The sequence below is a fragment of the Glycine max genome, chromosome 3 (genome assembly GCF_000004515.6).
Source record: "Glycine max cultivar Williams 82 chromosome 3, Glycine_max_v4.0, whole genome shotgun sequence".
Taxonomy (NCBI): Eukaryota; Viridiplantae; Streptophyta; class Magnoliopsida; order Fabales; family Fabaceae; genus Glycine; species Glycine max.
In genome coordinates this window covers 27,549,146-27,574,095 of record NC_016090.4, presented here as the reverse complement: position 1 = coordinate 27,574,095, position 24,950 = coordinate 27,549,146, and the positions used below count along the sequence as shown (strand labels likewise).

General features: G+C 35.0%; 1 protein-coding gene and 1 non-coding gene across 2 annotated transcripts; one reads left to right on the top strand and one right to left on the bottom strand.

Annotated features, from left to right (window-relative positions):
• Positions 1-2,581: 2,581 nt before the first annotated feature.
• Positions 2,582-2,688, top strand: LOC113001341 (small nucleolar RNA R71). Its single transcript, XR_003266658.1, has one exon. It is a non-coding gene; the product is annotated as a small nucleolar RNA R71 (small nucleolar RNA).
• Positions 2,689-19,722: 17,034 nt separating this feature from the next.
• Positions 19,723-22,860, bottom strand: LOC100785773 (serine/threonine-protein kinase OXI1). The gene is made up of 2 exons (XM_006576584.4): positions 22,298-22,860; positions 19,723-20,767 (listed from the first exon to the last, which is right to left on the bottom strand). Exons 1-2 carry the CDS (start codon positions 22,687-22,689, stop codon positions 19,849-19,851), a joined length of 1,311 nt encoding a protein of 436 aa, XP_006576647.1. The 5' UTR covers positions 22,690-22,860; the 3' UTR covers positions 19,723-19,848.
• Between the last annotated feature and the right edge of the window lie 2,090 nt (positions 22,861-24,950).

Sequence of the window (24,950 nt, the reverse complement as noted above, 5' to 3'; positions counted from 1 at the left end):
AAAACCATCAAGGAAACAGTAGTGAGATTTACCTACCAGGCATTCAAGCATCTGGTCAATGAATGGCAGTGGAAAATGGTCCTTTTTGGTAACCTGGTTCAGCCTCCTATAGTCGATGCATACTCTCCAACTGTTCTGCACCCGAGTAGGAATCAGCTCCTCCTTCTCATTTTTTATCACGGTGAGGCCGATTTTCTTTGGAACTACCTAGACGGGACTCACCCATTGGCTATCGGAGATAGGATAAATGATTCCAGCTTGCAAAAGCTTGGTTACCTCCTTCTTCCCTACATCAAGAATCACTGGGTTGAGTCTTCTCTGTGGCTGTCTTACTGGTTTAGCCCCATCTTCTAAATTTATTCGATGCATACATGTGGATGGGCTAATACCAGGAATGTCCGCTAGGGTCCAGCCTATAGCCTTCTTATGCTTCTTGAGAACTGATAACAGCTTCTCCTCTTGCTCATCAACAAGGGAGGTAGATATAATTACTGGAAAACTTTTGTTATCATCCAAGTAAGCATATTTTAAATTTGATGGCAGAGGCTTCAATTCTGGTGTGGATGGCTGGATAGTGGTAGAAAGAGATGGTTTCTCAGCCTGTACCTCATAAAGAAAGTCAGAGGTATGTGTACTTCCTGAAACATGGTTAGTTCTATCTAACTCTAAAATCAATCTCAAGAGGTAAAACATCAGCAGACATGTAATCAATTTCAAATTCAGATTCACTCTCAGCATCAAATTCAGACATATGATCAAGTACAAATTCATATTCAATGCATGAAGAGTGACAGGCATGCAGATTAGAATGAAGATCAGTCATGTATTCATCAACAATATGGTCAATTATTTCAACACGAAATACAGAAAGATCTTCAGATAGGTGTTTCATAGCATCAAGAATATTAAAATGAACAGTTATATCACCAAACTCCATAGATAGTGTGCCTACATATACATCTATCTTAGTTCTAGCAGTTTTCATAAAAGGTCTGCCTAGAATGATGGGAACTAATCCTTTAGAAAATCCCTCCTCCATATTTAAAATATAAAAATCAACAGGGAAAATCAGCTCACCAACTCTAACTAAGACATCCTCTATGAAACCAGCAGGATAGGCAACACTTCTATTAGCTAAATGAATTACCATATCAGTTGACTGCAAAGGACCTAGAGATAGAGAATTAAAAATAGACAGAGGCATAACACTAACAGAAGCTCCTAAATCTAGCATGGCATTGTCAAACTTATTGTTCCCTATAATACAAGGTATGCTGAATGTACCTGGATCTTTACATTTTTTCAGGGATTTGGGGAACAGATTTACCAATCAATGCGGAGACATTTCTGCCCATACTAATTCTTTCACTTCCTTTAAGCTTCCGCTTATTAGTGCACAGCTCCTTCAAGAATTTAGCATATCTTGGAATTTGCTTTATTGCATCCAGCAGAGGTATGTTTACCTCTACTTTCCTAAATGTTTCCAAGATCTTCTTCTCTGCCTCTTCCATTTTTTTTGTTGGAAATTGCTCTTGAAGGGAATGGAAGAGGGATATGCTGCTTCTCTTTAGATTCACCTGCATAGAAATTGTTATGTAACTTATTCTTTAAATTTTTGTCATCATCTTTTTCTAGAGTAGAGTGAGGTTGGGCAGGTTCATTGGCGGATGAGGAAGATGCTACCGGTTGAGGTCCTTGACACTGCTTTCCTGACCTTAATGTAATGGCACTCACATTTTTAGGATTCTGGACAGATTGAGAAGGTAATCTATTAGAATTCTGGGACTGTTGTTGATTTAACTGTGTAGCCAACTGTCCCATCTGATTAGTTAAGCTCTAAATGGAGGCTTTGGTCTCTTGCTGAAACTGCATGTTTTGCATAGTCATTTGCCTCACAAGTTCTTCAAGGGAAGGATGTGGAGAGGCCTCAACTGTTTGTTGTTTCTGGGGCTGTTGCTGTTGTTGCTGCTGGATTGGTGGAGGAACGTATGGTCTGCTTGGGCCAGCAGCATTTTGCAAATAAGTCTGTTGTTGTTGCTGCTGCTGTTGTGAAGGATTCGACCATCTTAGGTTGGGATGATTCCTCCATCTGGGATTGTACCTGTTGCTGGAGAGGTCATAGTTATTCTGTTGTGGCTGATTTTGCTGCTGAGGTTGAGGAGGTCTGTTGTAGATGTTTGCAGCATAAGCTTCAGGCTGTTCAATTGCTTTAGATTGTTGCATAGAAGGGCAAAGGTCTGTGTGGTGGTCGGTAGAGGAGCATAAACCATAGAGTTTGGCGACAGGTGCATATTTTTGATTCATGGCCAGTTGGGTTACCAGGTTAACCAAGGCATCTAGTTTACCTTCAAGCTTCTTAGTCTCACCTGATGAATTCGTGGCTACTTCATGCACTCCTCTAATGACAATAGCATCACTTCTAGCACTAAATTGTTGGAAGTTTGAAGCCATCTTCTCAATTTAATTTCTGGCTTCAGCAGGGGTCATGTCTCCAAGGGCTCCACCACTGACAGCATCTATCATACTTCTCTCCATGTTGCTGAGTCCTTCATAAAAATATTGGAGAAGAAGCTGCTTTGAAATCTGGTGGTGAGGGCAACTGGCACATAATTTTTTAAATCTCTCCCAGTATTCATATAGGTTCTCTCCACTGAGTTGTCTAATACCTGAAATATCCTTTCTGATGGTCGTGGTCCTGGAAGTAGGGAAAAAAATTTTTAAGAATACTCTCTTGAGGTCATCCCAGCTCGTGATGGACCTTGGAGCAAGATAATATAGCCAGCCCTTTGCCACTCCCTCTAAAGAATGAGGAAAGCCCTTCAGAAATATGTGATCCTCCTGGACATCTGGTGGTTTCATGATGGAGCAGACAATATGGAATTCTTTCAGATGCTTGTGTGGGTTTTCACCTACAAGGCCATGAAACTTTGGAAGCAAATGGATCAGTCCAGTTTTAAGAACATATGGGACATCCTCATCAGGGTATTGGATGCACAAGCTTTCGTAGGTGAAATCAGGTGCAGCCATTTCCCTTAGAGTCATCTCACAGGGTGGAGGTTGTGCCATATTCTCAGAATGTACAAAATCAGAATGTTCGAAATTATAATGCTCAAAATCACCAATATCAGAATGCTCAGGATGCTCAAAAGGTATTAAATGATGTCTAAATAATCTATGAAATTTCCTATCTATCTCAAGATCAAAGGGTTGTAAGTCAGATGGATTTCCTCTAGTCATACACTAAATTCAGCATGCACAACTAGTTGTCTTCTTATGCAAGTAACAGTGTAGGTTTGAACTACAACTACCATTAAATGATATCCAAATGACTTGAAATTTTGTGAGAAACCTTATAAAATGATGAGAAGATAGCACAAAAAATTTCAAATGAAAATTCGAAGTCTAACTATATAAGCTAAAAATGATAAGTTAAGAAAAATAAGAGAATAATACTTGAAAATAAAAAAAAAACTTTTGACAGAATCACTTTGTTTGGATGATGGAGACCTCAGCCGGCATACAGCTAGTTGCCATGGTGTAGGAAATTTTTTTCTACCCCAAATACATATATAATAATTGCGATTCTGATAACTGCAGCAAAAGTTATGGTCGTTTGAAGTTTTGACAAAAATCAAATTTGCTACTTTTTTGGAACTTTCAAATCTGACCAAACTAAAGGCTCTAGCTATTTTCCCCACAAAATATAGATTAAAAGAAGTTACCACAAAAAAATTCAGCCAAAAATAACAACTCTAGCTACTAAACCAAAAAATCCCAAATAATTCAGCAAGGGTGGTCGCTAAAATCCGTCTCTACATGATTTCCACTACTACTTTGTTTTGCCACAAGCAAAAGTGGTCGCTAAATCCGTCGCAAAATATTATTCACAGCAAAACACCCAAAACTGAAACAGGGGAAGCGCTTAACAGAAAAACTAAAATAGAACACACACTAAACAAAATACCAAGACGCTAACACACACACTAACACAACACTAACAATTAAACATAAAACACGAAAGAATTAAACACTAACACGACACTAGCTATTATGAACCTTTGGACACTGCACCCCGACAACGACGCCAAATTTGATCGAGGCCGTACCCGAATCAAATAAATATTAAAATGTAGTAACTAGGAAGTGATCCTAGGTCGTTTCCCAACGAGCAATGATAAATCAAATGTTCATAACAGATAGTAGAAAATAGTAACAAAGGGGGGGGGTTATTTGCTTTTGTAAATTAAACAGCGAGTAAAATTTAATTAGAAAATATCATAATTAAAATATGTTGCTTCCCCTTGATTCACAAGCAAGTCTCTTATCCTAGGTTGTGAGAATTTATCCTTATTCAGTTCAACCACTTAATCCAACCCTAAATTAAATTACTAAGCGAAATTCAACATAAAGCATTCATTATGTGATTAAGCATCACATACACCAATTACTCATAAACGATCATTAAGCATGAACGTAAATTAAGCGTAGAGACAATTAATCAAGCACTAAGCATGCATGAATTAATAGCAACAAATTCAGAGTAATTAGTGAAGAGGAAAAAGAACTGAACAGAATTTAACAATAATAATAGAACCTCAAAGAGAACTGTGCTTGATCCTCAAGAGAAAACAACGCTGGGGACTTAGCCTTCCATTAATCAGATAGAGAACGAAATTGTATTGATAAAACTAAAAGTCTGAACTGGAATTGTAAAAAACGAAAAAATAGAAGAGATAGAGAGAGAGAGAGCTAAACTAGAACCTTGGTGCGGTTATATAGTTTTTCAGCCCCAAAGCTTACAAATCTGTTTTAAATCCAAGCCCATAAGTAAAATCAAATCAAATCTAGATAAGATAAGATCTAGATGAAATAATATCTAGATGAGATCAAATCTAAATAATATCTAGATAAGATAAGATAAGATCTAATTTTGTAGAATAAATTAGTTTGCCCTCTTCAAGTCCAAGCCCAATTCTGGATTCAAGCCCAAGCCCAATTCTAGATTCAAGCCCAATGCTTCATTAATTTCTGAAATTAGATTAAAAACATCAAATTAGTTGAATGGGCCCAAATAATAAAACTGCCTCATAAATTTGACAATTAAGACTAATCAGTATTTAAAATGGTGCAAAAAGGGTTAAGAAATAGGAAAAAATAATGGCACATCAGAAGGTGTCGCCCTTAAGATGCCTTGACCTTGGTCTTTCTTTGGATATGAGTGAGAGCCATAAGATTTTGAAGTAGACTTCCTTTTAAGTTGTTGCTCTACCCTTATTTCTCAATCTAAGTAAGCCTCTACATTGTCCTTCCCATGGATGTATGGGAGATTAATGTTAGCCTCTTGAGGCTTTCTTTCCTTTTCTCTCCTATGGAGATGAGGTCTAAGATGTGACCTATGCCTTCCTTCATAATAGTCATGAAGTTCTTCACTTAGGCTCTTGCAAGAGTCATGACTACTATAGGAGGCATATTTTTCTTTTCTTAACTCTTTTAGTATTTTCCTTCTTTCTTCTTACCTTATTTGTTCCCTCTCATCTTTATTTATTTCTACTCTCCCTTTTCCTTTTTTCTTTTCTTTCTAGTTTTTCTTTCCATAACTTGAGGGAACTCAACTCATCTAAGATTATAGATAGAGGGCCTTTATGATTAGTACCCTCACCATTAACACTAGATGAATGATGACTCATGTTGATTCCTAAGTTGTGGTTCTTTCTTGTTGGGGTTTGAAAAAGGTAAAATCTAGGGTTTAAAAAAACTCAAGATAAGTGTGATAAGCAAGAAGAAAGTATTATGCAATAACAAGATAAACTAGGCAAGACTAGTAAAGAAAATAAGCTATGTAAATAAGCAAGAAATTAAAGTGCAAGAGATGTAAACTAGGCGGATCTTAAGAGTGTTTGGATGACCTTATTTAAGGTTCCCAACAAAGCACTCATTATCCTAAGGGAAAATTTCCTAAAATTATTACACACAAATGGAAGTAGGGTGACCTATTGGAGGCTCCCAACTTACATTCAATGAAAGGTCTTTTTGTTACAAAATTTGAAAGTAATGAAGGTAAACGTACAAGGGTCCAATTACAAATAAATTGTCAACTACAAAAAGGTCCTAAATTTTGGTAGCTATTCTCTCTTTGGTGTTTCACTCAATTTGGAGTGCTTCTTAGTCCAATATCTCTTAAGGTGGTTGGCCCCTCACTTCTTGACTGAAATTCTTCAATGGATGGCACCAATCCTCTTTTCGAATTCCCTATATGGCAACTCACAAACAAGGAAACAAAGAGACAAGCAATAACCAAAGAAAAAAATGAAATTAAAGCTAAACCAATATAGTTTTAACAATACAAATTTTCAAGTATTATTCAACAATTAAAGCAATGAAAAGGACATAGAAGCAAGCTAAGACTCAAAGAGAAATTTAGAATGGCTCTAGAGTAGAGTAAAAAATAAAAAAAAAGACTCAACAAACCTCTAGTATTGGCACTTGTTTTCTCACTAATTTTTAATTGAAATTTCAGAACTAAGATTGGTATAAAATAGACACCAATTATAGAACAAATTTTGAGCCAAAACAACAAGCACACTTCCCTTTCACTTTTTTTTTCCTGGATACTGATTTTTCTTCCAACTTGTGTGATTTTTCGTATTTTTTCGTTTTATCCAAATCACTTGGTTCTTTTTTGCTAATTTTTTTTCCAGATGTATAAAAAATTAAGTAAAAATTTCAGCTCAAAATTCGCAAAGACCAATTCCCAGTAATTTTTACAAGTTCGTATGTTCAAGCTGCCAGCACCAGCGATTTCAGACTTCGAATTTTTTAAGCATGGTATATTGATTGCCTTGGGCTTACTTTCAATCTTCCTATCTATGTTGAACTCACTAGGCTTGTTTACCATAGTTTTAGGAGTTCAATATTCACTTAGGATCAAAATTTCAGCCAGCAATTCAATCACCAAAACTCAAATTCACAATAGACACAATCATAAGGAAATCTAAAAGTTCAAGAAAAGGTTCACAATCAAAGACTCTCTAAGAATTTTGCATGAACATGTTAAGGAATAATTAACATGCAAGATTTGACTCAAATCAACTAATAGGCTAAAAGAATTTTATACACTCATGAACAAATGAGTTAGACAAAGAAACAAGAAATATAAAATTCAGCACAACACAAGAAATCTTATGTGACAAGCTCCATGACTAGACATGACTTATATGACAAAACTACAATAGATGAACAAGTCACTCTAGATTTTTGAGGTTTTCTTCTACTTTAATTTTTTTGTAAGAATTTTATGGTTTAGTTTTCAGCCACAAAAAATAGCAAGACAAAACTCAAAGGAACCTAAACTCAACACAATTCATGGTTCAAGAACAAGAAAAAGAAATTTGAACCATAGAAAATCAAATCTAGCTTCTATAGCAAGTTTAATCGGTGGAAATTCTAAAGAATCATGTTAACAACATTTAGCGCAAGACATGTGAGGAGATACATGGAGAAAAATGATGAAACAACAATGGAGGAGAAGGTAAAGTTGAAAATTAATGGAGGTTTAAGGAGCACTTACTTGAAGCTCTTGTGCTCTGATTACCACTTGATGAAAACTTGCTTGTGAAGCTTCTATGGAGGCTGGATCTTTGAGCTTCAATGAGGTCCTTCAATGGTGATTTTCCACCATGGAGATGAAGCGGAAGATAAAGGAGAAGAGATGAGAGGAGGTGCCATCCACTAGGGAATAAGCCATGGAAGAAAGAGTTTCACCACCAAGAAAGTGCCTTGGATAAGAAGCTTAGAGAGGAAGCTTCAATAGAGGAAAAGAAAGAGAGAGAGAGAGAGAGAGAGAGAGCGAGAGGAGAGGGAGCACGAAATTGAAGGAGGAAAAGAGGAAGAGAAGTTGAACTTTGAAGTGTGTCTTATAAGACTCTCATTCATCAAAGTTACAAGTGTTACACATGTTTCTATTTATAGCCTAGGTAGCTTCCTTGAGAAACTTCCTTGAAAAGATTCCTTGAGAAGCTAGAGCTTAGCTACACACACCCCTCTAATAACTAAGCTCACCTCCTTGAGAAGATTCCTAGAGAAGCTAGAGCTTAGTTACACACACCCCTCTAATAGCTAAGCTCACCTCCTTGAGATGAGAAGCTAAAGTTTAGCTACACACACCCCTATAATAGCTAAGTTCACTCCCATGCCAAAATACATGAAAATACAAAAAAGTCTCTACTACAAAGACTACTCAAAATGCCCTGAAATATAAGGCTAAAACCCTATACTACTAGAATGGCCAAATTACAAGGCCTAAAAGAAGGAAAAACCTATTATAATATTTACAAAGAAGAGTGGACCCAACATTTTCCCATGGGCTTAGAAATCTATCATGAGGTTCATGAGAATCCTAGGGCCTTCTTTAGCAGCTCTAGCCCAATCCTCTTGGAGTCTTCTATCCAATACCCTTGGGGGGTATGATTGCATCATCTATCTCTTGATCAAGTCCAAGTTTTCCTTAAGAACCTCAATTTCACCAAATGGCAATCTCAAATCCAGGGCTTGAACCCCAAGTGCAATTGCTTCCTCTTTCTTAAACTTCAAGAATTGGATTTTTTGTTTGAAATTACTAGTTGCATCACATGGATATGCACAGTCTATTTCCTTGGTTATGTTTCTACTAAAATATCAATCAGCAATCACTTCTGCAATAGTTTGCAAAAGATAGAGTAATTAAACCATATTGCAGAGTAAAATTTGTTGGCTGAAAGTTCATAGATTACTTCCTTTTTAAGCTTAGGCCTCGATTTTTTGTCAAAGGATGTAACGTCAAACAACAAAATTCTACAATATTGACTCAGTTCAAGGATCTTACATTGTTATCCTATATAATTTAAGCTCATTTTTCTATTGTACATATATTTGTTATAATCTTGTAATTAGAAGTCAATTACTTTGTTGCAAAGGAGACCAATTGTTAGCATCGTGATGCTTACACATTGTAATGTGGCTTGGGCACTACTTGTGCTCAAGGCCTCCAGTTATCTCATTAATAATATTATATGTTTTGCTGTTGTACAATATAAATGTTCACCTAAAAAGTAGTCAAAATTTTATGTAACATAAACAGGTTTATAATCATATCTCGTTGTCAATGAGTAAGATTGGTACCTTATTGTTTATTCTCGGAGAATAATCCCCGAACCATGTTTCTTGCGGTTCACTTTGGCAATGAGCAAAACATGAATTTATGAACACCCATCCTGTGCTTGAATTCATATAGAATGATCTCAAAGCTGCAAGCATGTCGAGCCTAAAACCTGAATAAAAATGCATCAAGGAAATTTAGTTTTATTAACATCATGAAGGATGAGTTTTGAACACGTGGAGTAAACTACAATTTTTTTCACAAAACACTAACATTTTTATAAACATTAAAAAACTTCTTAAAAGATAGAAATCATAGAATGGGTGAAAGCTATTCCATAAATTGTTGAGGTACTGGCAGAAAAATTGAAAGAGAAACCTTGTGATGTATTAATTTGGTCTGGTATGCATGTTGCTGGATTCAGCTTGCAACAATACCAATGCCCGTGCATATCAGCAAAGGGTGGCGCTAATATATGATGGAATTGTTAAAATAATGCATATTTGATAAGGAACTAGTGCACAAGGTGAATTTTCAAATAGTAAGGAGGGACATAAGGGCACTGTATGGAAAGTCTACACTAGGAGAAAAAAGATAGAATCAAGGGGTGAGAGTTAGTTACGGGAAGTGGCAGGAGATCATAACAAAATCTGTTAGAATGGTATCATATAAGGAGGGAGGAGAAAGAGAATATGGGAGGAAGGAATTCGGTTAGTGAAGGAGATTATTCTCTAAGTGAGGAGTCTGTGACTCTGGCTACTTTTCTCACTAGCTAGTTGTAATAAAGATTTGAGAATTATTCCACCTTCATAAATAAAACTATTACTTTATGTTACCTAAATTCACTGATATTTTGTTTTTAGCACAGTGACTTCTATCATTGGTCCAACCTATCGGATCATGAACCAGACGCGATTTACGTGACCTCAAGGGAATTCTATGCCACCAAAAATGATAGAGAGGGTTGACGCGTTGGAGGTGAAAATGGCGGCATTGAAGAACTCGTTGACACAAACCATGGACGAGTTTCATCACGCTCTGATGACAGAGTTTTCCAAGTTGCGTGACTACCATGGTAATGATGAACACCAGTCACCATTGCTTAGTGAGGAGTCTGTGTCAAAATACAAAATGGCAGCGAAGAAGGTTAAAGTTCCACCATTTGATGGGGAGGACCCTGCCGGGTGGATTACCCACGCTGAGACATATTTTGAAGTACATGGGTCATCTGAGGAGGTAAAAGTGAGGTTGGCAAAGCTTAATATGTAAAGGGCTACCATTCACTAATTCAATTTGTTGTGTAAGACTGAAGATGAACTCACTCTGGGTAAGTTAAAGAGAGCCTTGATTGAAAGATACAGGGGAAGAAAGACTAGAAATCCATTTGAAGAGTTAAAGGATTTACAACAAGTAGGGGATGTGGATGAGCATGTCACAGATTTTGAGTTTGTATCATCTTAGGTGGGTCATCTCCTAAAGGAGCAATATCTGGGATATTTCATGGGAGGTCTCAAACCAAAGATCCGACTAAGGGTGAGAACTTTTAATCCAAAAAATTGAGTCCAGTGATGAAGATAGCTCGTGATGTGGAGGTAGAATTGTGAGGATCATTGTTGCCACGTAGTGGTGGCGGAACACGACAATGGAGAGTAGGTCACGATTCAAACTTAGGAATGGGAGGAAAAGGTGGTGTCGAGTTGAGTTATATTGCTGGTGTGAAAAGCAATAGTGGATCTCATGTTAGCCCAGGCCCAATTAATGGGACCTTAGGGCCTGGACCAGGGAGTAACATTCCTGTTGGGGACCAAATGCGTGAACCCAGTTTGACCAATGTGTATATAAGCACGAGTACCAATTCTATGAGACAAGGAAGAAAGGAGGGAAGTCGGATAAATACTCCTCAGAACATGAGAGTTAAGCATCTACCTTATTCGGAATTGATGGATCCTAAGGCCCGAGGTCTGTGCTTCAGCGATGGGGAACAATATCATCCTCTACATCAATGTGCATAGAAACATTTTTCGTTTGGTGATCTTGGAAGATGACAAAGTCATTAACATAGAGGGTGAGGTGATAGCCATGGAGATGCTTGAAGATGAAGATGAAGTGATTTTGGGTTGTAATGTTATGGGGGTGTTTGGGCTAACTGAAGGCATGAAAACGATGAAACAACCTTCAACAATGCGTCTAGAATTGGCAAAAAGTGGAGCAAGTCACAATTTTATTGGCCCTTAGGTCACCCATGCCTTAGGGCTGAAGGTGGAACAAAATAGATGCCTGAAGTAAGATTAGGAGATGGTCACCGAGTCACTACTATGGGGAAGTGTCGGAATTTGGAGCTTCTGTTGGGAAACTTTCCTATAGTGGTGGACGCGTATGTTTTAGAACTAGGAGATCTGGATTTAATCTTAGGAGCCTCCTGGATGCAGAGTTTTGGGAAAGTGACCTTTGATTGGGACAAAAAGAAGTTGAGTTTTCCTTGGCAGGGAGGAATAAAGGAAATATAGAGGATGAACTATAGAAGGAAATAGGATAAGGAGACGCAGAAGACAGGACATTATATGCCATCTCTATATTGTTTGTTGTGGGAAGATGAGTTTAAGGGGGAAAGGGTAAATGAGGGTGATCTGGACCAGCAACAGCAAAGGGAATTGGAAGAGGTATTGAAGCAATTTCCTGAAGTATTCCAGGACATCATAGGTCTTCCTCCCAAAAGAGAAATAATGCATTCTATTGTTTTAACCAAGGAGGGAAAACCAGTGAGTGTGCACCCTTATGGCTATCCTTATCACCCCAAAGAGGAGATCGAGAGACAAGTACAGTATAGGATGGAACTAGGAATTATTAGGCATAGCTCCAGTGTTTTTTCTAGACCCATCATCTTAGTTAAAAAGAAGGATGCATCATGGCGAATGTGTGTGGATTACAGGGAGCTGAATAAGGTTACTGTACCTGACAAATATCCAATTTTAGTGGTAGAAAAACTCTTGGATGAGTTACATGGAGCTTCATATTTCTCAAAGTTGGATTTAAAATTAGGATATCATAAATTAGGATGAAGGAGGAGGATGTGCATAAAACTTCTTTTTGAACACATGACAAACATTACGAGTTCTTGGTGATGCCATTTAGGTTTATCAATGCTCCAGCTACTATGAATCAGGTGTTCAAACAATTGTTAAGGAAAATAGTATTGGTTTTTTTAATGATATACTTGTGTTCAGCAGGGGATAGCAGGAACATATGGAGCATTTGAAACAAGTTTTGAAAGTGCTTCAAGATAATCAATTGATAGTAAACAAAAAGAAATGCACTTTCGGTAAAAGGCAGGTAGAGTATTTGGGTCATGTAATTTCAGGTGAAGGGGTAGTTATGGATCTGGAAAAGGTAATGAGTGCTATGAATTGGCCTATACCTTGCAATGTCAGAGGTGTAAGGGGTTTTTTGGGATTGACGGGATATTATAGAAATTTTATTGCAGGATATGGAATGTTAGCTAAGCCTCTGATAGAGTTAACAAAGAAAGAGGGGTTTCATTGGGGAACCGAGGCACTCAAGGCTTTTGAAAAGCTAAAGAGAGTGATGACCCAAGCCCCAGTGTTGAAACTTCCAGACTTCAGTCAACCCTTTGAAATTGAACGTGATGCGTCAGGAAGAGGAGTAAGAGCTGTGTTGATGCAAAATAAGAGACCCATAGCATATTTCAGTAAGGCTCTATCTAAAAGTAACTTAAGTAAGTCAGCATATGAGAAAGAATTGATGGCATTAGTGTTGGTAGTGCAGCACTGGTGACCATACTTGTTGGGTAGGAAATTCATGGTGTATTCAAATCAAAAAAGCCTGAGACATTTGTTACAACAAAGGATAACTACAGTTGATCAACATAATTGGTCAGACAAACTCTTAGGCTACCAATTTGGTATTATCTATAAATCAGGGCCATACAAAAAAGTTGTTGATTCACTGTCTTAGATATATAAAGAGGGAGGACTGTAGAACATCACTTCATTTTCAGTTTGGATGCAAGAGAAATAGGTTCAACAGGAGGTTTTTAAAAAAAACCCTGCTCTATAAAGATAGATTGGTATTGTCTACCAAATCTGCTTGTATCCCTATATTGATGAAGGAATTTCATGCCTCTCATATGGGAGGACACTCTGGTTTCCTACAAACCTACAGAAGAGTGGTTGGAAGCATGTATTAGGTTGGAATGAAGTCTACCATCTAGGAATTTGTAAGGAGTTGTGACGTTTGTCAAAGGTAGAAATACTCAGCATCATCTCCAGTCAGGTTACTTTATCCACTTCCAACCCCAACTCGAATTTAAGAGGAGATATCCTTAGATTTTGTAACATGGCTTCCTAAGTCTAAGGGTTTTGAGGCAATGTTTGTGGTGGTGGATAGATTATCCAAGTATGCTTACTTCATACTTTTAAAACATCCTTATATCACTAGGAAGGTAACAGAGGTGTTTACCAAGGAGATAGTGTGTTTGCATGGGATACCACAATCAATTGTAAGTGATCGAGATTCACTTTCTGTTAGTCTATGTTGGAAGAAGCTGTTTAGATTGCAGGGAACGGTTTTGAAATGATTTCTTCATATCATCCAGAGACGAATGGGAAAACAGAAGTAGTAAACATGTGCTTAGAATCATATTTGTGATGTTTTGCCTCTGAACAACCAAAAAATTAGACATATTGGATATTGTGGGAAGAATTATGGTACAATACTACTTTTCAAATGTCCACTGAAATGACTCCGTTTGAAATAGTGTATGGAAGGAAACCTCATTTGTTGGTTTGTGTTCTGTAAAGGGAAACATGGGTAGAAGCAATGGAAGCTGAATTGTTGGATAGGGATGAGGCATTGTGCCAGTTGAAACATCATTTAAGTCATGCTCAAGAATTGATGAGAAAATATGCTAACCATAAATGCAAGGATGTGTCATTCAAGGTAGAAGAATAGGTGTTCCTGAAACTCTAACACCATAGATAGGTATTTGTGGCTAGAAGAATTAATCCGAAATTAGCTCCTAGGTTCTTTGGACCTTTTCCAATATTGGAGAGAGTTGGGGTTGTGTCGTATAAGTTGAAATTACTAGAAGGAGCTAGGGTGCACCTAGTATTTCATGTATCACAATTAAAGAAAGTAGTGAGAATTATTCTATTGATGTAAAGTTGCCTGTAGGATTGGAGCTGGAACTAGAAGAAATTGAGGAACCAAAGGAGTTACTAGCTTTAAGAGAAATATTTGAAGGAGAACATCCTATCAAATAATGGCTGGTCAAATGGAAAGGCAGGGCAACTGAGGATACTACTTGGGAAGATAAGACATAATTGAGAAGTCAGTTTCCCAAACTTCACCTTGAGGACAAGGTTGTCTCTTCAAGGGGAAGTAATGATAGGGAACTAGTGCACAAGGGTGAATTTTCAAATAGTAAGGAGGGACATAAGGGCATTGTATGGAAAGTCTACACTAGGAGAAAAAAGATAGAATCAAAGGGTGAGAGTTAGTTACGTGACGTGGCAGGAGATCAAAACAAAATCTATTAGAATGGTATCATATAAGGAGGGAGGAAAGAAAGAATAGGGAAGGAAGGAATTCGGTTAGTAAAGGAGATCATTCTCTAAGTGAGGAGTCTGTGACTCTGGCTACTTTTCTCACTAGCTAGTTGTAATAGAGATTTGGGAATTATTCCCTCTTGATAAATAAAACTATTACTCTATGTTACCTAAATTCACTGATATTTTGTTTTTAGCATTGTGACTTTTATCAATATTCATATCATAATTTGACAAAATATGTGAATTAAGATAATACAATATATAATATAAGATGTTAGGAACTATGTCAGAAAAAATATTATTTGGTATACATCATACGCAGAGTTCAAGATGAAATATGGTTTTCATATGTATCTCAACGCATATTGTGGAAAAAAGCCTTGAATGGAAACAAGACAAACTTTAGAACCTTGTAATATTTTCCTAAGCTATGAGGCAAGTTCATGGGGAAACATACCAAATATTGAAATGTGTTGGTACAACTTTTATTTAGGTTTTGCTCTATCCCCTGTATTCCCTATTGCATAAGATTTTGTCATGTAAGGCAGCCATTTATGTTTTCTATTCTGATTTCAAGAACACATGAACTCTTTCCATATGATTAATTTATGCTATTTTTAAGAGATAGGTATGCATATGAGTAGTTGTAACACCCCATTTTTCGTAAAATAAATTAAAAAGGATTTTATTTCTTTAAAAATAAATAATTTTAGAAAAATGATGAGGTTTTTATAATTAAACAAATAAGGAGAAATAACCTTATAAATTAAAATAATGGTTTGAAGGAACATAAAAAAGATGTTTTATTTATTCATTTGATAGGAAATAAAAGAGAGTTATTGTTTATAAAATAATAAAAATAGAATAAATAATAGGCTGGGAGTACCCTAGCTATAAATAAAGATACGTTAGGTTATTTTTCAGACTGATGATAGATCTCAATGCTTTGTCTTCCTCTCAATTTCTTTTTCTCTTCTTCCTCTCCCAAAACACTCTCTTTTTCCCGCATACACTAAACTTATCTTAATAAAATGACGATCTCGAACACTCTAACCGTTGGATCGTTGTGAAATTTAGTATTAGGTTTGGAACTCATTTCCAAACATTCTCACCGTTGGAATTTTTGAAAATTTGTTTGAGGTGATAGAAATGTCCTTTGCATCGTAGCTTTCTCTTTTCCCATAGAGATCCAAAACATGTCTCAGTAAAACTACGATCCCGAACTCTTCAACCGCTGGATCATTGTGAAATTTGGACATCGCCTTTGGAACCCATTCTTGCACATTTTCACCACTGGGTTTTGCAAAATACTTTCCATAGAGAGAGAAATGTCCCTCGCATGGAGACAATAAAATGGAGGCTTCAATCCCTTCTCTTTGGCTCTAACACTTGGAAACCCTAATAGAGCAATCAGAGAAAAGACTTGAGGAATCTTAGACAACTACTAGAGATGCCACTATCACTGTCGGAATATACATGTGAGCCCGCTTAGAGGTAAGGGATGAGTTTATCACAATTAGGGTTAAAATGAACATGTGTAGGGATCCTTAGAGGATTAAATTAGATTTATTTTGGGATGTTTATTGAATTATAATTTTTCCTTTATGATTATAAATATGATATTGTTTTGTTTGAAGAACTAATTGATGTTCTGATGCGAATTGGTTGATAAATTGAGTGCTCTTGGTGTTTTCATTTTTTTTTACCTATGATTTTAATTCCTTGATTTTGATATGATTATGTAAAATTGTTTGAGGGATTTTACTCCCCACGTTATGAGAAACATTTTTGTATAAATTGTTTGTATTTTGGATAAGATTTACTAGGTAAGCATGATAAATTGTAATATTGAGATCATGAAATTGTGATTAAAATTGTGTGTAAATGATAAATTGAATATGTGATGAATTGTGGGATAACATGTTGCTTTGAGATTATAATATTGTTATTGAGATTGAGTATAAGTGTAAAGTTGAACATGTGTTAATGTGTGAGATACACATAAACATGTGATGGTGGATTGTGAAATTATGAGATGTTAAATTATGGACATGAGATTTGATTGTGAATAAGTGTGTGGTTAATACTTGATGTGACAATACTTGTGTTGTGAGCTGTGAATTATACAATAACCTAACTGGTGTTTATCTTGAGAAAAGTGTTTATGCACAGTGTTAAAGGAAAAGTGTAGGATTCCTAGTTAGGAACCTAAAGTGTTAAATTGTAGCGTAATGTGTTAAACGTGTTTGAAACATGAGTGTGAGGTCGTGAGTATTGTATAATTCATGAGCAGTGTCTACGTGTAAAAACTTTTTTAGGGGTTGAACCTGAATCAAGAAGGTGAGGCCCTAACGAATTCTTCAGAGTTTAGGCCTTGGGGGTAAAGACACTCAGTTTAAGTGCTCCTTTAAGCCTATGTTGATCCCATATGGTTGGAGTATTCTCGCAAAACAGAATGACCCTGACTGGTCACCTTATGATTTTACTTAGTGAGAGTGACCTGACATACCCATTGTGTGGTGTGTCTTGTTTTGTAATTCTAAGCACCCCAGGATGGTTTTTTAGTGACATGGTACCACATTGCAATAGGCTTGAGTCTTAGTATAATTGTTTCATAGCGCTTGCTAATTGTTTATTATGAAATTGATGAGTGTTACTACGTCTTGACCCGAGTGTGTGATTCATGTGTAATATGATTGGTGATTGAAAAATGAATTTTAAATGATAAAGTGGTGAAGTGACATGGATTGTATTAAGTTGAGCTATGTTATAATTACTTCCATAATTTATTTTGATTACTTCTTTTTTATTTGTATTATTTTAGAAATGTGATAACTCACTCCCGTGTGTTATTTGTGTTTGGATCTTGTAATGATCTCGAACCTTGTGTTTGTGGGAGCAGATAACTAGGTGGATGACTTTAAAGAATCTCGTGCTGGAGGATGTTGGGACACAATGCTCTACTAAGATGTGATATTGGGGATGAGTTTTTATTTTAATTTCATGATGTTATTTTATTTTATTTTATTTTATTTTACCTCACTGGTTTAATAAAATTTCTTTTATAAACTTTGACGGCCTTGTTCTGAGCCGGATATGTTTTTAATAAATTTTATTTGGTAACAGTAAAGTGAATGTGAACTTTTTACCCATGTGAATTTGTTTATCAGTATTTTTATATGTTTTATTTACTTATATGTATGTCGGGGTAGATGGTGTTACAATAGTGATACATGAACCGACATCACTCAAGCATTTAACACTAGCATCCAATGGCAAATACTTGGCAAAGTCATTACAATGGTGAAAGGTTGCTAAACCTCCTACTGAGCAACCTGAAAGTAAAGCCTACGCCGGAGATGAGATTGAGTTTTACAGTCATGCATGGTGTAAAATAGTTTAAGACAGTCTTTTAATTATAAATTATCATTGATATGACTTTGAAAGTACATAATATAAAAGTCAACAAACTTGTATAGTAGTCTATGATGGAACATAGAATAAAATTGTTTTATAAGGTTAGGTCAGTGCATAATTTTTTTCTCTTATAAATTTCGTTTACATCATACATAATACTATTATAATTTGTTGACTTAAACTAATGAATGTTGAGACTTGAGAGAATAAACGAAAGCAAACTCCATAGGGGTGGAGTATTACCTCTCGTGCATTTCCCAAACCTTGTGGTAGAAGGTCGTGAATAATGGCTTCCCAAATCTTTTGCCCTTTGAAATAAAGTATTGTTGTCTGATATTCATCACATAAGCACGAAGAGTTATTTTATGCAGCAAACTTGGTTTAGTCACATTAAAAATGCTGATGAAATTTACCTTGTTAGTGAACATGGCATCTCTAGTAAATGAAGCTCCATCGCAATATCTCAGCTTTACAATATGATAAACTTCAAGGTTAAGGCTCTTAGGGCGACAACACAGTCTTGGCCTTTTTCTTCTTTTCCAAAATGGCCTTGGCAAGTGCCTCCACAATTCTCTATTGCAACTCTAGAATAATCTCAGTGCGCTTCATCTCCACCTCCATCTGCATGGTCTCAATCTCCCTCGCCATCTCCTTTTGTTTCGTTCTCACAAACCCATCTCCCAAAACCTTAATTGCAGCAACTAACTCCCCCACTGGGTCCCTCTCCCTCTTCTTCCCAAGATTAGGGTTAGGGTTTTGATTCAAACTAAGGTTGAATTTCTAATTCCCAAACACCTTGGAGCCAGATCCAGGCTGGGCCATACCCAACCCAGTTGGAATTCGAATCCAAAACCCACCAGTACCAGCATCGGCACCAGCACCAGAACCGACAGTAGAACCCGAAAAGCCATTCCTATACATCTTGTTGCTACGTGAGTGCCACGGTGTGGTAGAAGTGATACAGCGGCAACAACACTGGTGAGGGCTTCACACTTTTGCAAAATGTAAAAGGGTGTAAGTGAGAGAAAGGCATGTCTTTCGAAGAAGTGAAGATTGCGTGAAAATCAAAAGGAAAAACACATCCCTTTCGAAGACGATTTTTTAAAACTGACATTGAAGTCTTGCTTTTTAACGTCCATTCTTGAAGAAACTAAGGTCGTAATTCATTTTCAAAGACCATCTCTAAAAAGTTACAATTATTTACAAAAATGACACCACATTTTAAACGATATTAGTTTTTACATAATCATCGTTAAATCAACCCACATCTTATATTATTGGTGATTTAAAAAATTACTTAACCATCTTTTACCTGGACGATTAACTTTGGTAGGATGCCAAAGTTTGTCAGTGGCATAAATAGTCATCTTGTTTTTAACTATATCCTATAAAAAAAACATATTGTGCATTATTTTTCGAAATTACATATGTTCTTATTTATTAATATTTTATTTTATTTTTTTATTTTCGGTGTATACAATATTTTTTTAAAATCAACAAAATTACCCCAAAATCATGTAAAACATTAGCCAATGGCATTATCTTGAACCAAAATTAACAAAAAAAGAAATTAATTAACAGCAAAAAAAAATTAACTAACTCATGTATCTCATTCTCAACAATGGTCAAAATATAAATTAGATTCCAAAAAATGCATGCCATCTACATTTAGTTTTTTTAGGTAGGATAGAATCCACATTTAGTCTAAAGTCTATTAAGAGAATAAGTCACTCAAAAAATCAAAAAATCGTCATTCTTCTTCCCAATGGGAACATGACTTAATTCGTCAATCCACACTTTATTATTATTATTATTATTATTATTATTATTATTATTATTATTATTATTATCCAACAGCGTTTTTGTTTTCTCTCCTCCATCATCACCCGTTGGAAAAAACACGTTGTCCACGAACACTTCCACGTCGCTTTTGCTGAACCCCACTTTGTTCTCAACCTCATTTTCGGGAATATAAGGTGGCCTCGCAATGTGCAACACCGTGTCCCACTTAACCCCCTTGAAAAAATTGTGGCCCTTGATTTCATTAACCTGAATCCGACGGTCAGGATTTTTCTCCAACAATTTCCCAATCAAATCCCGTAACGCCGTCTTCTCCCCCGTTAACTCCGGCTCCTTCATTAAGATTCGGTAAAATGTCTCTTTCCTATTCGAGCCCTTAAACGGCGTTGTTCCATACAACATCTCATACAAAACAACACCGTACGACCACCAATCAACGCTGAAGCCGTGACCTTTTCCGGAGACTATTTCTGGTGCCACATACTCTTCTGTTCCTACGAACGAGTTTGATTTTTCAACCAAGTCGGACTCGGTGTGACGCACTGAGTTGACGCTGCTGAGTGGGGGCTCCGAGTCCGAGTCGCAGGGCAAGATTCCCGAGTTGCAGAAACTGTAGAAACGCATTAATCGTTGCTTCCTAGTTTGTTTTGTCTTCGAGTTGGGACTCGGGGAAGAGTTTTGACTCAGTGAGTGAGGGGATTTAGGGTTTAGCTTTTTGGAGAGGTCAAAATCAACCAACATTATGTGACCGTTATCTTGAATCATCACATTCTCTGGCTTCAGATCTCTATACACTATTCCCAAATTGTGCAAATACTCCAATGCGAGAACCAATTCCACTGCATAAAACCTTCACACAAAAAATCCCAAGACAAAAAAGAATCAGATTCTTCGCTTGTTTTTGTGCTTTGTTTGGTTGTTATGTAAATGAAAGAAAATTAATATTTTTGTTTTCCTTCATTTTTTTTTAGTAATGTCAATTGACGATTGTAAAGATCTTAACATAAAAAGCACAAAATTTCGGTATTATTTTTTTTTCGAAAACAACCAGAGAAGCAAAAAAAGCCTAATTGGACAGTGCGAATAGGACAAGTAATCAGAATCGGTCTTGTTTGGTTGCCGAGAAAATAAATTCAACCATTAACATAGACTCATCATATAAACTGAAAAAAAAAATGGAAGATCTTTTCTGTTTCCCCAAATTACACTAATAATTAATTAAAAATACTTTAAATTACATAATCAATAAAAAATAATCTTCATTTTATACACCTAAAACACATTCTAATTAGAAATTGTCCTTTAATTTACTCTCCACGTAATAAAGTGATAAAACAAACAAAACTTCCAAAATTTTCATTCCCTTAAGCTTAGATCATGCTTGGTTAGAGTATTTTTTTTGTTTTTATTTTAAAAAAAACAAAAGATAAGAATAAAAATGTGTTTGGTTAATTTTTTTTAAATATTTCTCTAAAAATAATTTCAATGTTAAAAAACAAGTTAAAAATTGAAAACAATAATTTACCATTTTCAGCATTGTCTGAAGAACTAAAAAGGAGTAAATATATGATAAATATTTATTTTATAAATCAAAATAAATATATTTTTAAAATCTTGAAAACTTATAAATTAAAACTATTTTCAAATAAAAAATATAAAAAATAAAAACAAAAAACGATAAAATCAAATCAACCACTATATTAATTTTCATCTAAACACACATTTAAGCTTAATTCTTGGCTAACCTAATGGGGAGAAGGAATGAGAGAAAATCACATCCCATTCAGAAACAAACATAAAATTCAGAATTCTCAAATTCTCACTTTCCCAACCTTTCTTGGTATCCAATCAGTGTGAAAAAGAAAAAAGAAAAAAATATATTTTAGGGGTTAAATTAGTATTTTAATTTTTTTTATTTAATTTGATCATCTAGTATTTTAAATTGATTCAATTTGATCTTTTCTTTTAAATCATAAGAAATCACACAATTTAAAATTATCATTAATTATCATTAAGTGATTTTAAATCATCACAAAATACATAATTTTTTTTAAAAAAATCAATTTTAAAAATTTAAAAACATAAAATAAATTAAAAAAATCAAATTAAATCAATTTTAAAAATGAAAAACTAAATTAAATTTAAATAATAAATTAAAACAGCAAATATTAATTTTAGGTTTAATTGTTTGATTTTTATATTTTTAATCCTTATAATTTTAAAATAATTTTTTTAGTCTTTATATTTATATTTTAATTTTATTTTAATCTTTATAGTTTAAAAATAATTTTTTAATTCCCTTTCAAATCATAAAAACTAAGAAAATAATATAAACCGTGAATCTATAAATAAATAAGTAATTTAACCTTGATTTTAATACCTGATCGTGTCATCGGAGAACATTTTCTCGGTCTGTTTCTTCCTAAGCGAATGGAGCGTGCCACCGTGGCAGTAATCAATACCGAAACCAACGACTTTCTCAGTTTCGAAAACCCCTCTTAACCTAGGCAGAAGCAGATGATCGAAACGACGTAGCACCTGCTCTTCAAACGACACCCTGGTGTACTCCACGTCGTTTATTAGTTTCGCCTTCTGAAGAATCAGCGCCTTCGGTATCACCTTTAGCGCCACGCATTCTTCCGACGACCGGTCACCGGTTCTCGCGAGGAACACGACGCCCTTGGCGCCGCGCCCCACGGCCGAGACGACTCTCAGGTTTTCCAAATCGAGTGGCTTTGTGATGTCGTTTTGGCGGGTGTCGCTGTCGCTCATGGTGCGGGTTACCAGGTACCGGGAGAGGAGGACCTGGTGGAGTTTTTTCTTTCTTTTTTTGGTTTTTTTTAGGTTGAGGTATGAAGATTTGATGTTGTTGCGTTGAGAGAGGCTTTATAGGGTTTGCGCGTGAAAGGTGGGTGGATAGTTAGATACTCTTTGTTTTTTTTTTCCTTGCTGCACAAGAATTTCGTGAGTGAAAATGGTTCTTTTTTATGTATGGGTTGAATTGAATTGAAGTCACGTGGTGTTTTGACACGTGTACAAAACGACGTCACTGTTGACGTGATTTTGTGAAGAAAGAACGAAACTGGGGGAACGTGACTAAAACGCGTGTGATTTCTAGATGCTGTAGCGTAGTGTGCGGCACCTATCTATATTTCCATTCCATCAGTTTCTGACAAATTTAAAAAAAAAATATTGGAAAATCGTTTAGTAATTATATTTTAGAAATTTTAAAAAAAATGAAGAAGCTGGGTCAAATTTGCTTTTATTCTAGCAAAAAGCAAAAACAAAGAAAAAAAATTATTTCTTAATTAAGAGAACTAAAAAATTGTTTTAAAATTTTAGAGAGAAAAAAAAAAACAAAGTTAACCTAGATATTAGGCACATGTTTATTTGTAGTTATAAAAGTTGTTTTTTTAAGTAGATGTGTAAGGAGCAATGTGTTAAATAGTTTATGATTTAAATTTAATTTTAAACCTTTTAGTTTTAATTTTTATTGTTTTAAAAATTGAAACAAATACATTTTTATTTATAAAAAATAGCTGTAACAGACAGACTCATTACAATAATAATGTTATAATAATAATAATAACTTGATGATATTGGTCATTCGTTTATAAAATATGGTGCAAGGTGTAAGTAAGATAATTTTACCAACATTGATTCACTTGATAAAGAACCAACACATATATCATAAAAATGTCGATTGATGTGAAATTTTATTGATAAATAATCTGTACGTTGGTAAATATTCATTGAATTTTATGGCTTTTCAAATGAATCCTTAAAATCAAACTCATCTAAACTTTACTATATTAAAAAAAAAAAGGGACCGTTTTGTCTTCCATCATCATAAAAAAGAAAAGGCCGTTTTGTCTGCATTTTCTTCCTTTTTACCAAGGAATTGTCTTTAGCTTGGTTGTTAATTAAGTTTGACAATAGGACTTCTTTTTCTGATTACTTTTCTTTAAAAATTTAAAATAAGATACATGGTGAGTTCAGTGTTCACACTAACATATTGTTATCTTTATGACAACTTAACCTAGTAATCTAGTATAGTAATTACACCCACGCAACGCACGCTTAGCAAGATGTGTAACTTGTGTTTAGATTTTATGAATATATTACACCAATAAAAAAAATTATCACATTTTTTATTCTTACGTATAAAGTATAAATTCTAATAATTGCCGTGAAAAAATTCACACTATTGAACATTAAAAATGAATTTAATCAAATTGTGAACATGGTAAGAGCAACATATTCAACCCCTGTTATATAAAAAAAATGCAGCTAACCGAATAACTACAAACAACAGTCCATACATGATAACTTCTGCAATAAGTTTCGTAAATTCAAGTAATTCTTTAAGAATACATTATCAATTAACCATGTCTCAATCTCATGATAACTTAATGGATAAGTTTTTTCTTCTTTTAATTTATTTTTAATGTTAGATTTTGTCCTCTTATTATTTTAAGGTTCAATTAGCTCCTTTACTTTAAAAGTATATAATAAGTTTGAATATAAATATCTAGTTACCCATATAATATAGGAATGGATATTATATATAGTTGTTGATGGTGAAAATTTATAATAAATTTGGAAAAATACGAAAACTTATAAAATAACTTTTCCCAATTATTCTAATAAAAAATAAAGTATTTTTTATTTGTGGGACTTAGAATCATAAGATTCCAGAATGTGGATTTTTTTTATTCGACCCAGTGATTTCCACGCTTCAACCTGAGAAAATATGACTATTCAAATATTAATATTAAAACAATCTTAATTAAAGAATAAGTACTAAAATGCAAGTTTCAGTACTGAATATAAGTAATAAGTTTGCATCTTTTGATGAAAATGATAATTCCTTTGCAGAATATGTATTTTTTTATGAAATATATTAAATTTGAAAAATGATTTAGAAAATCAATAGTTAAAAGAAGGAGTTATCAAAAGTAGAGTTCAAGATACGAAAGTAATTGCATTAATGCAAAAGTTTGAGGTTAGAGAAGTGGTGGGGTTTAGAAGTG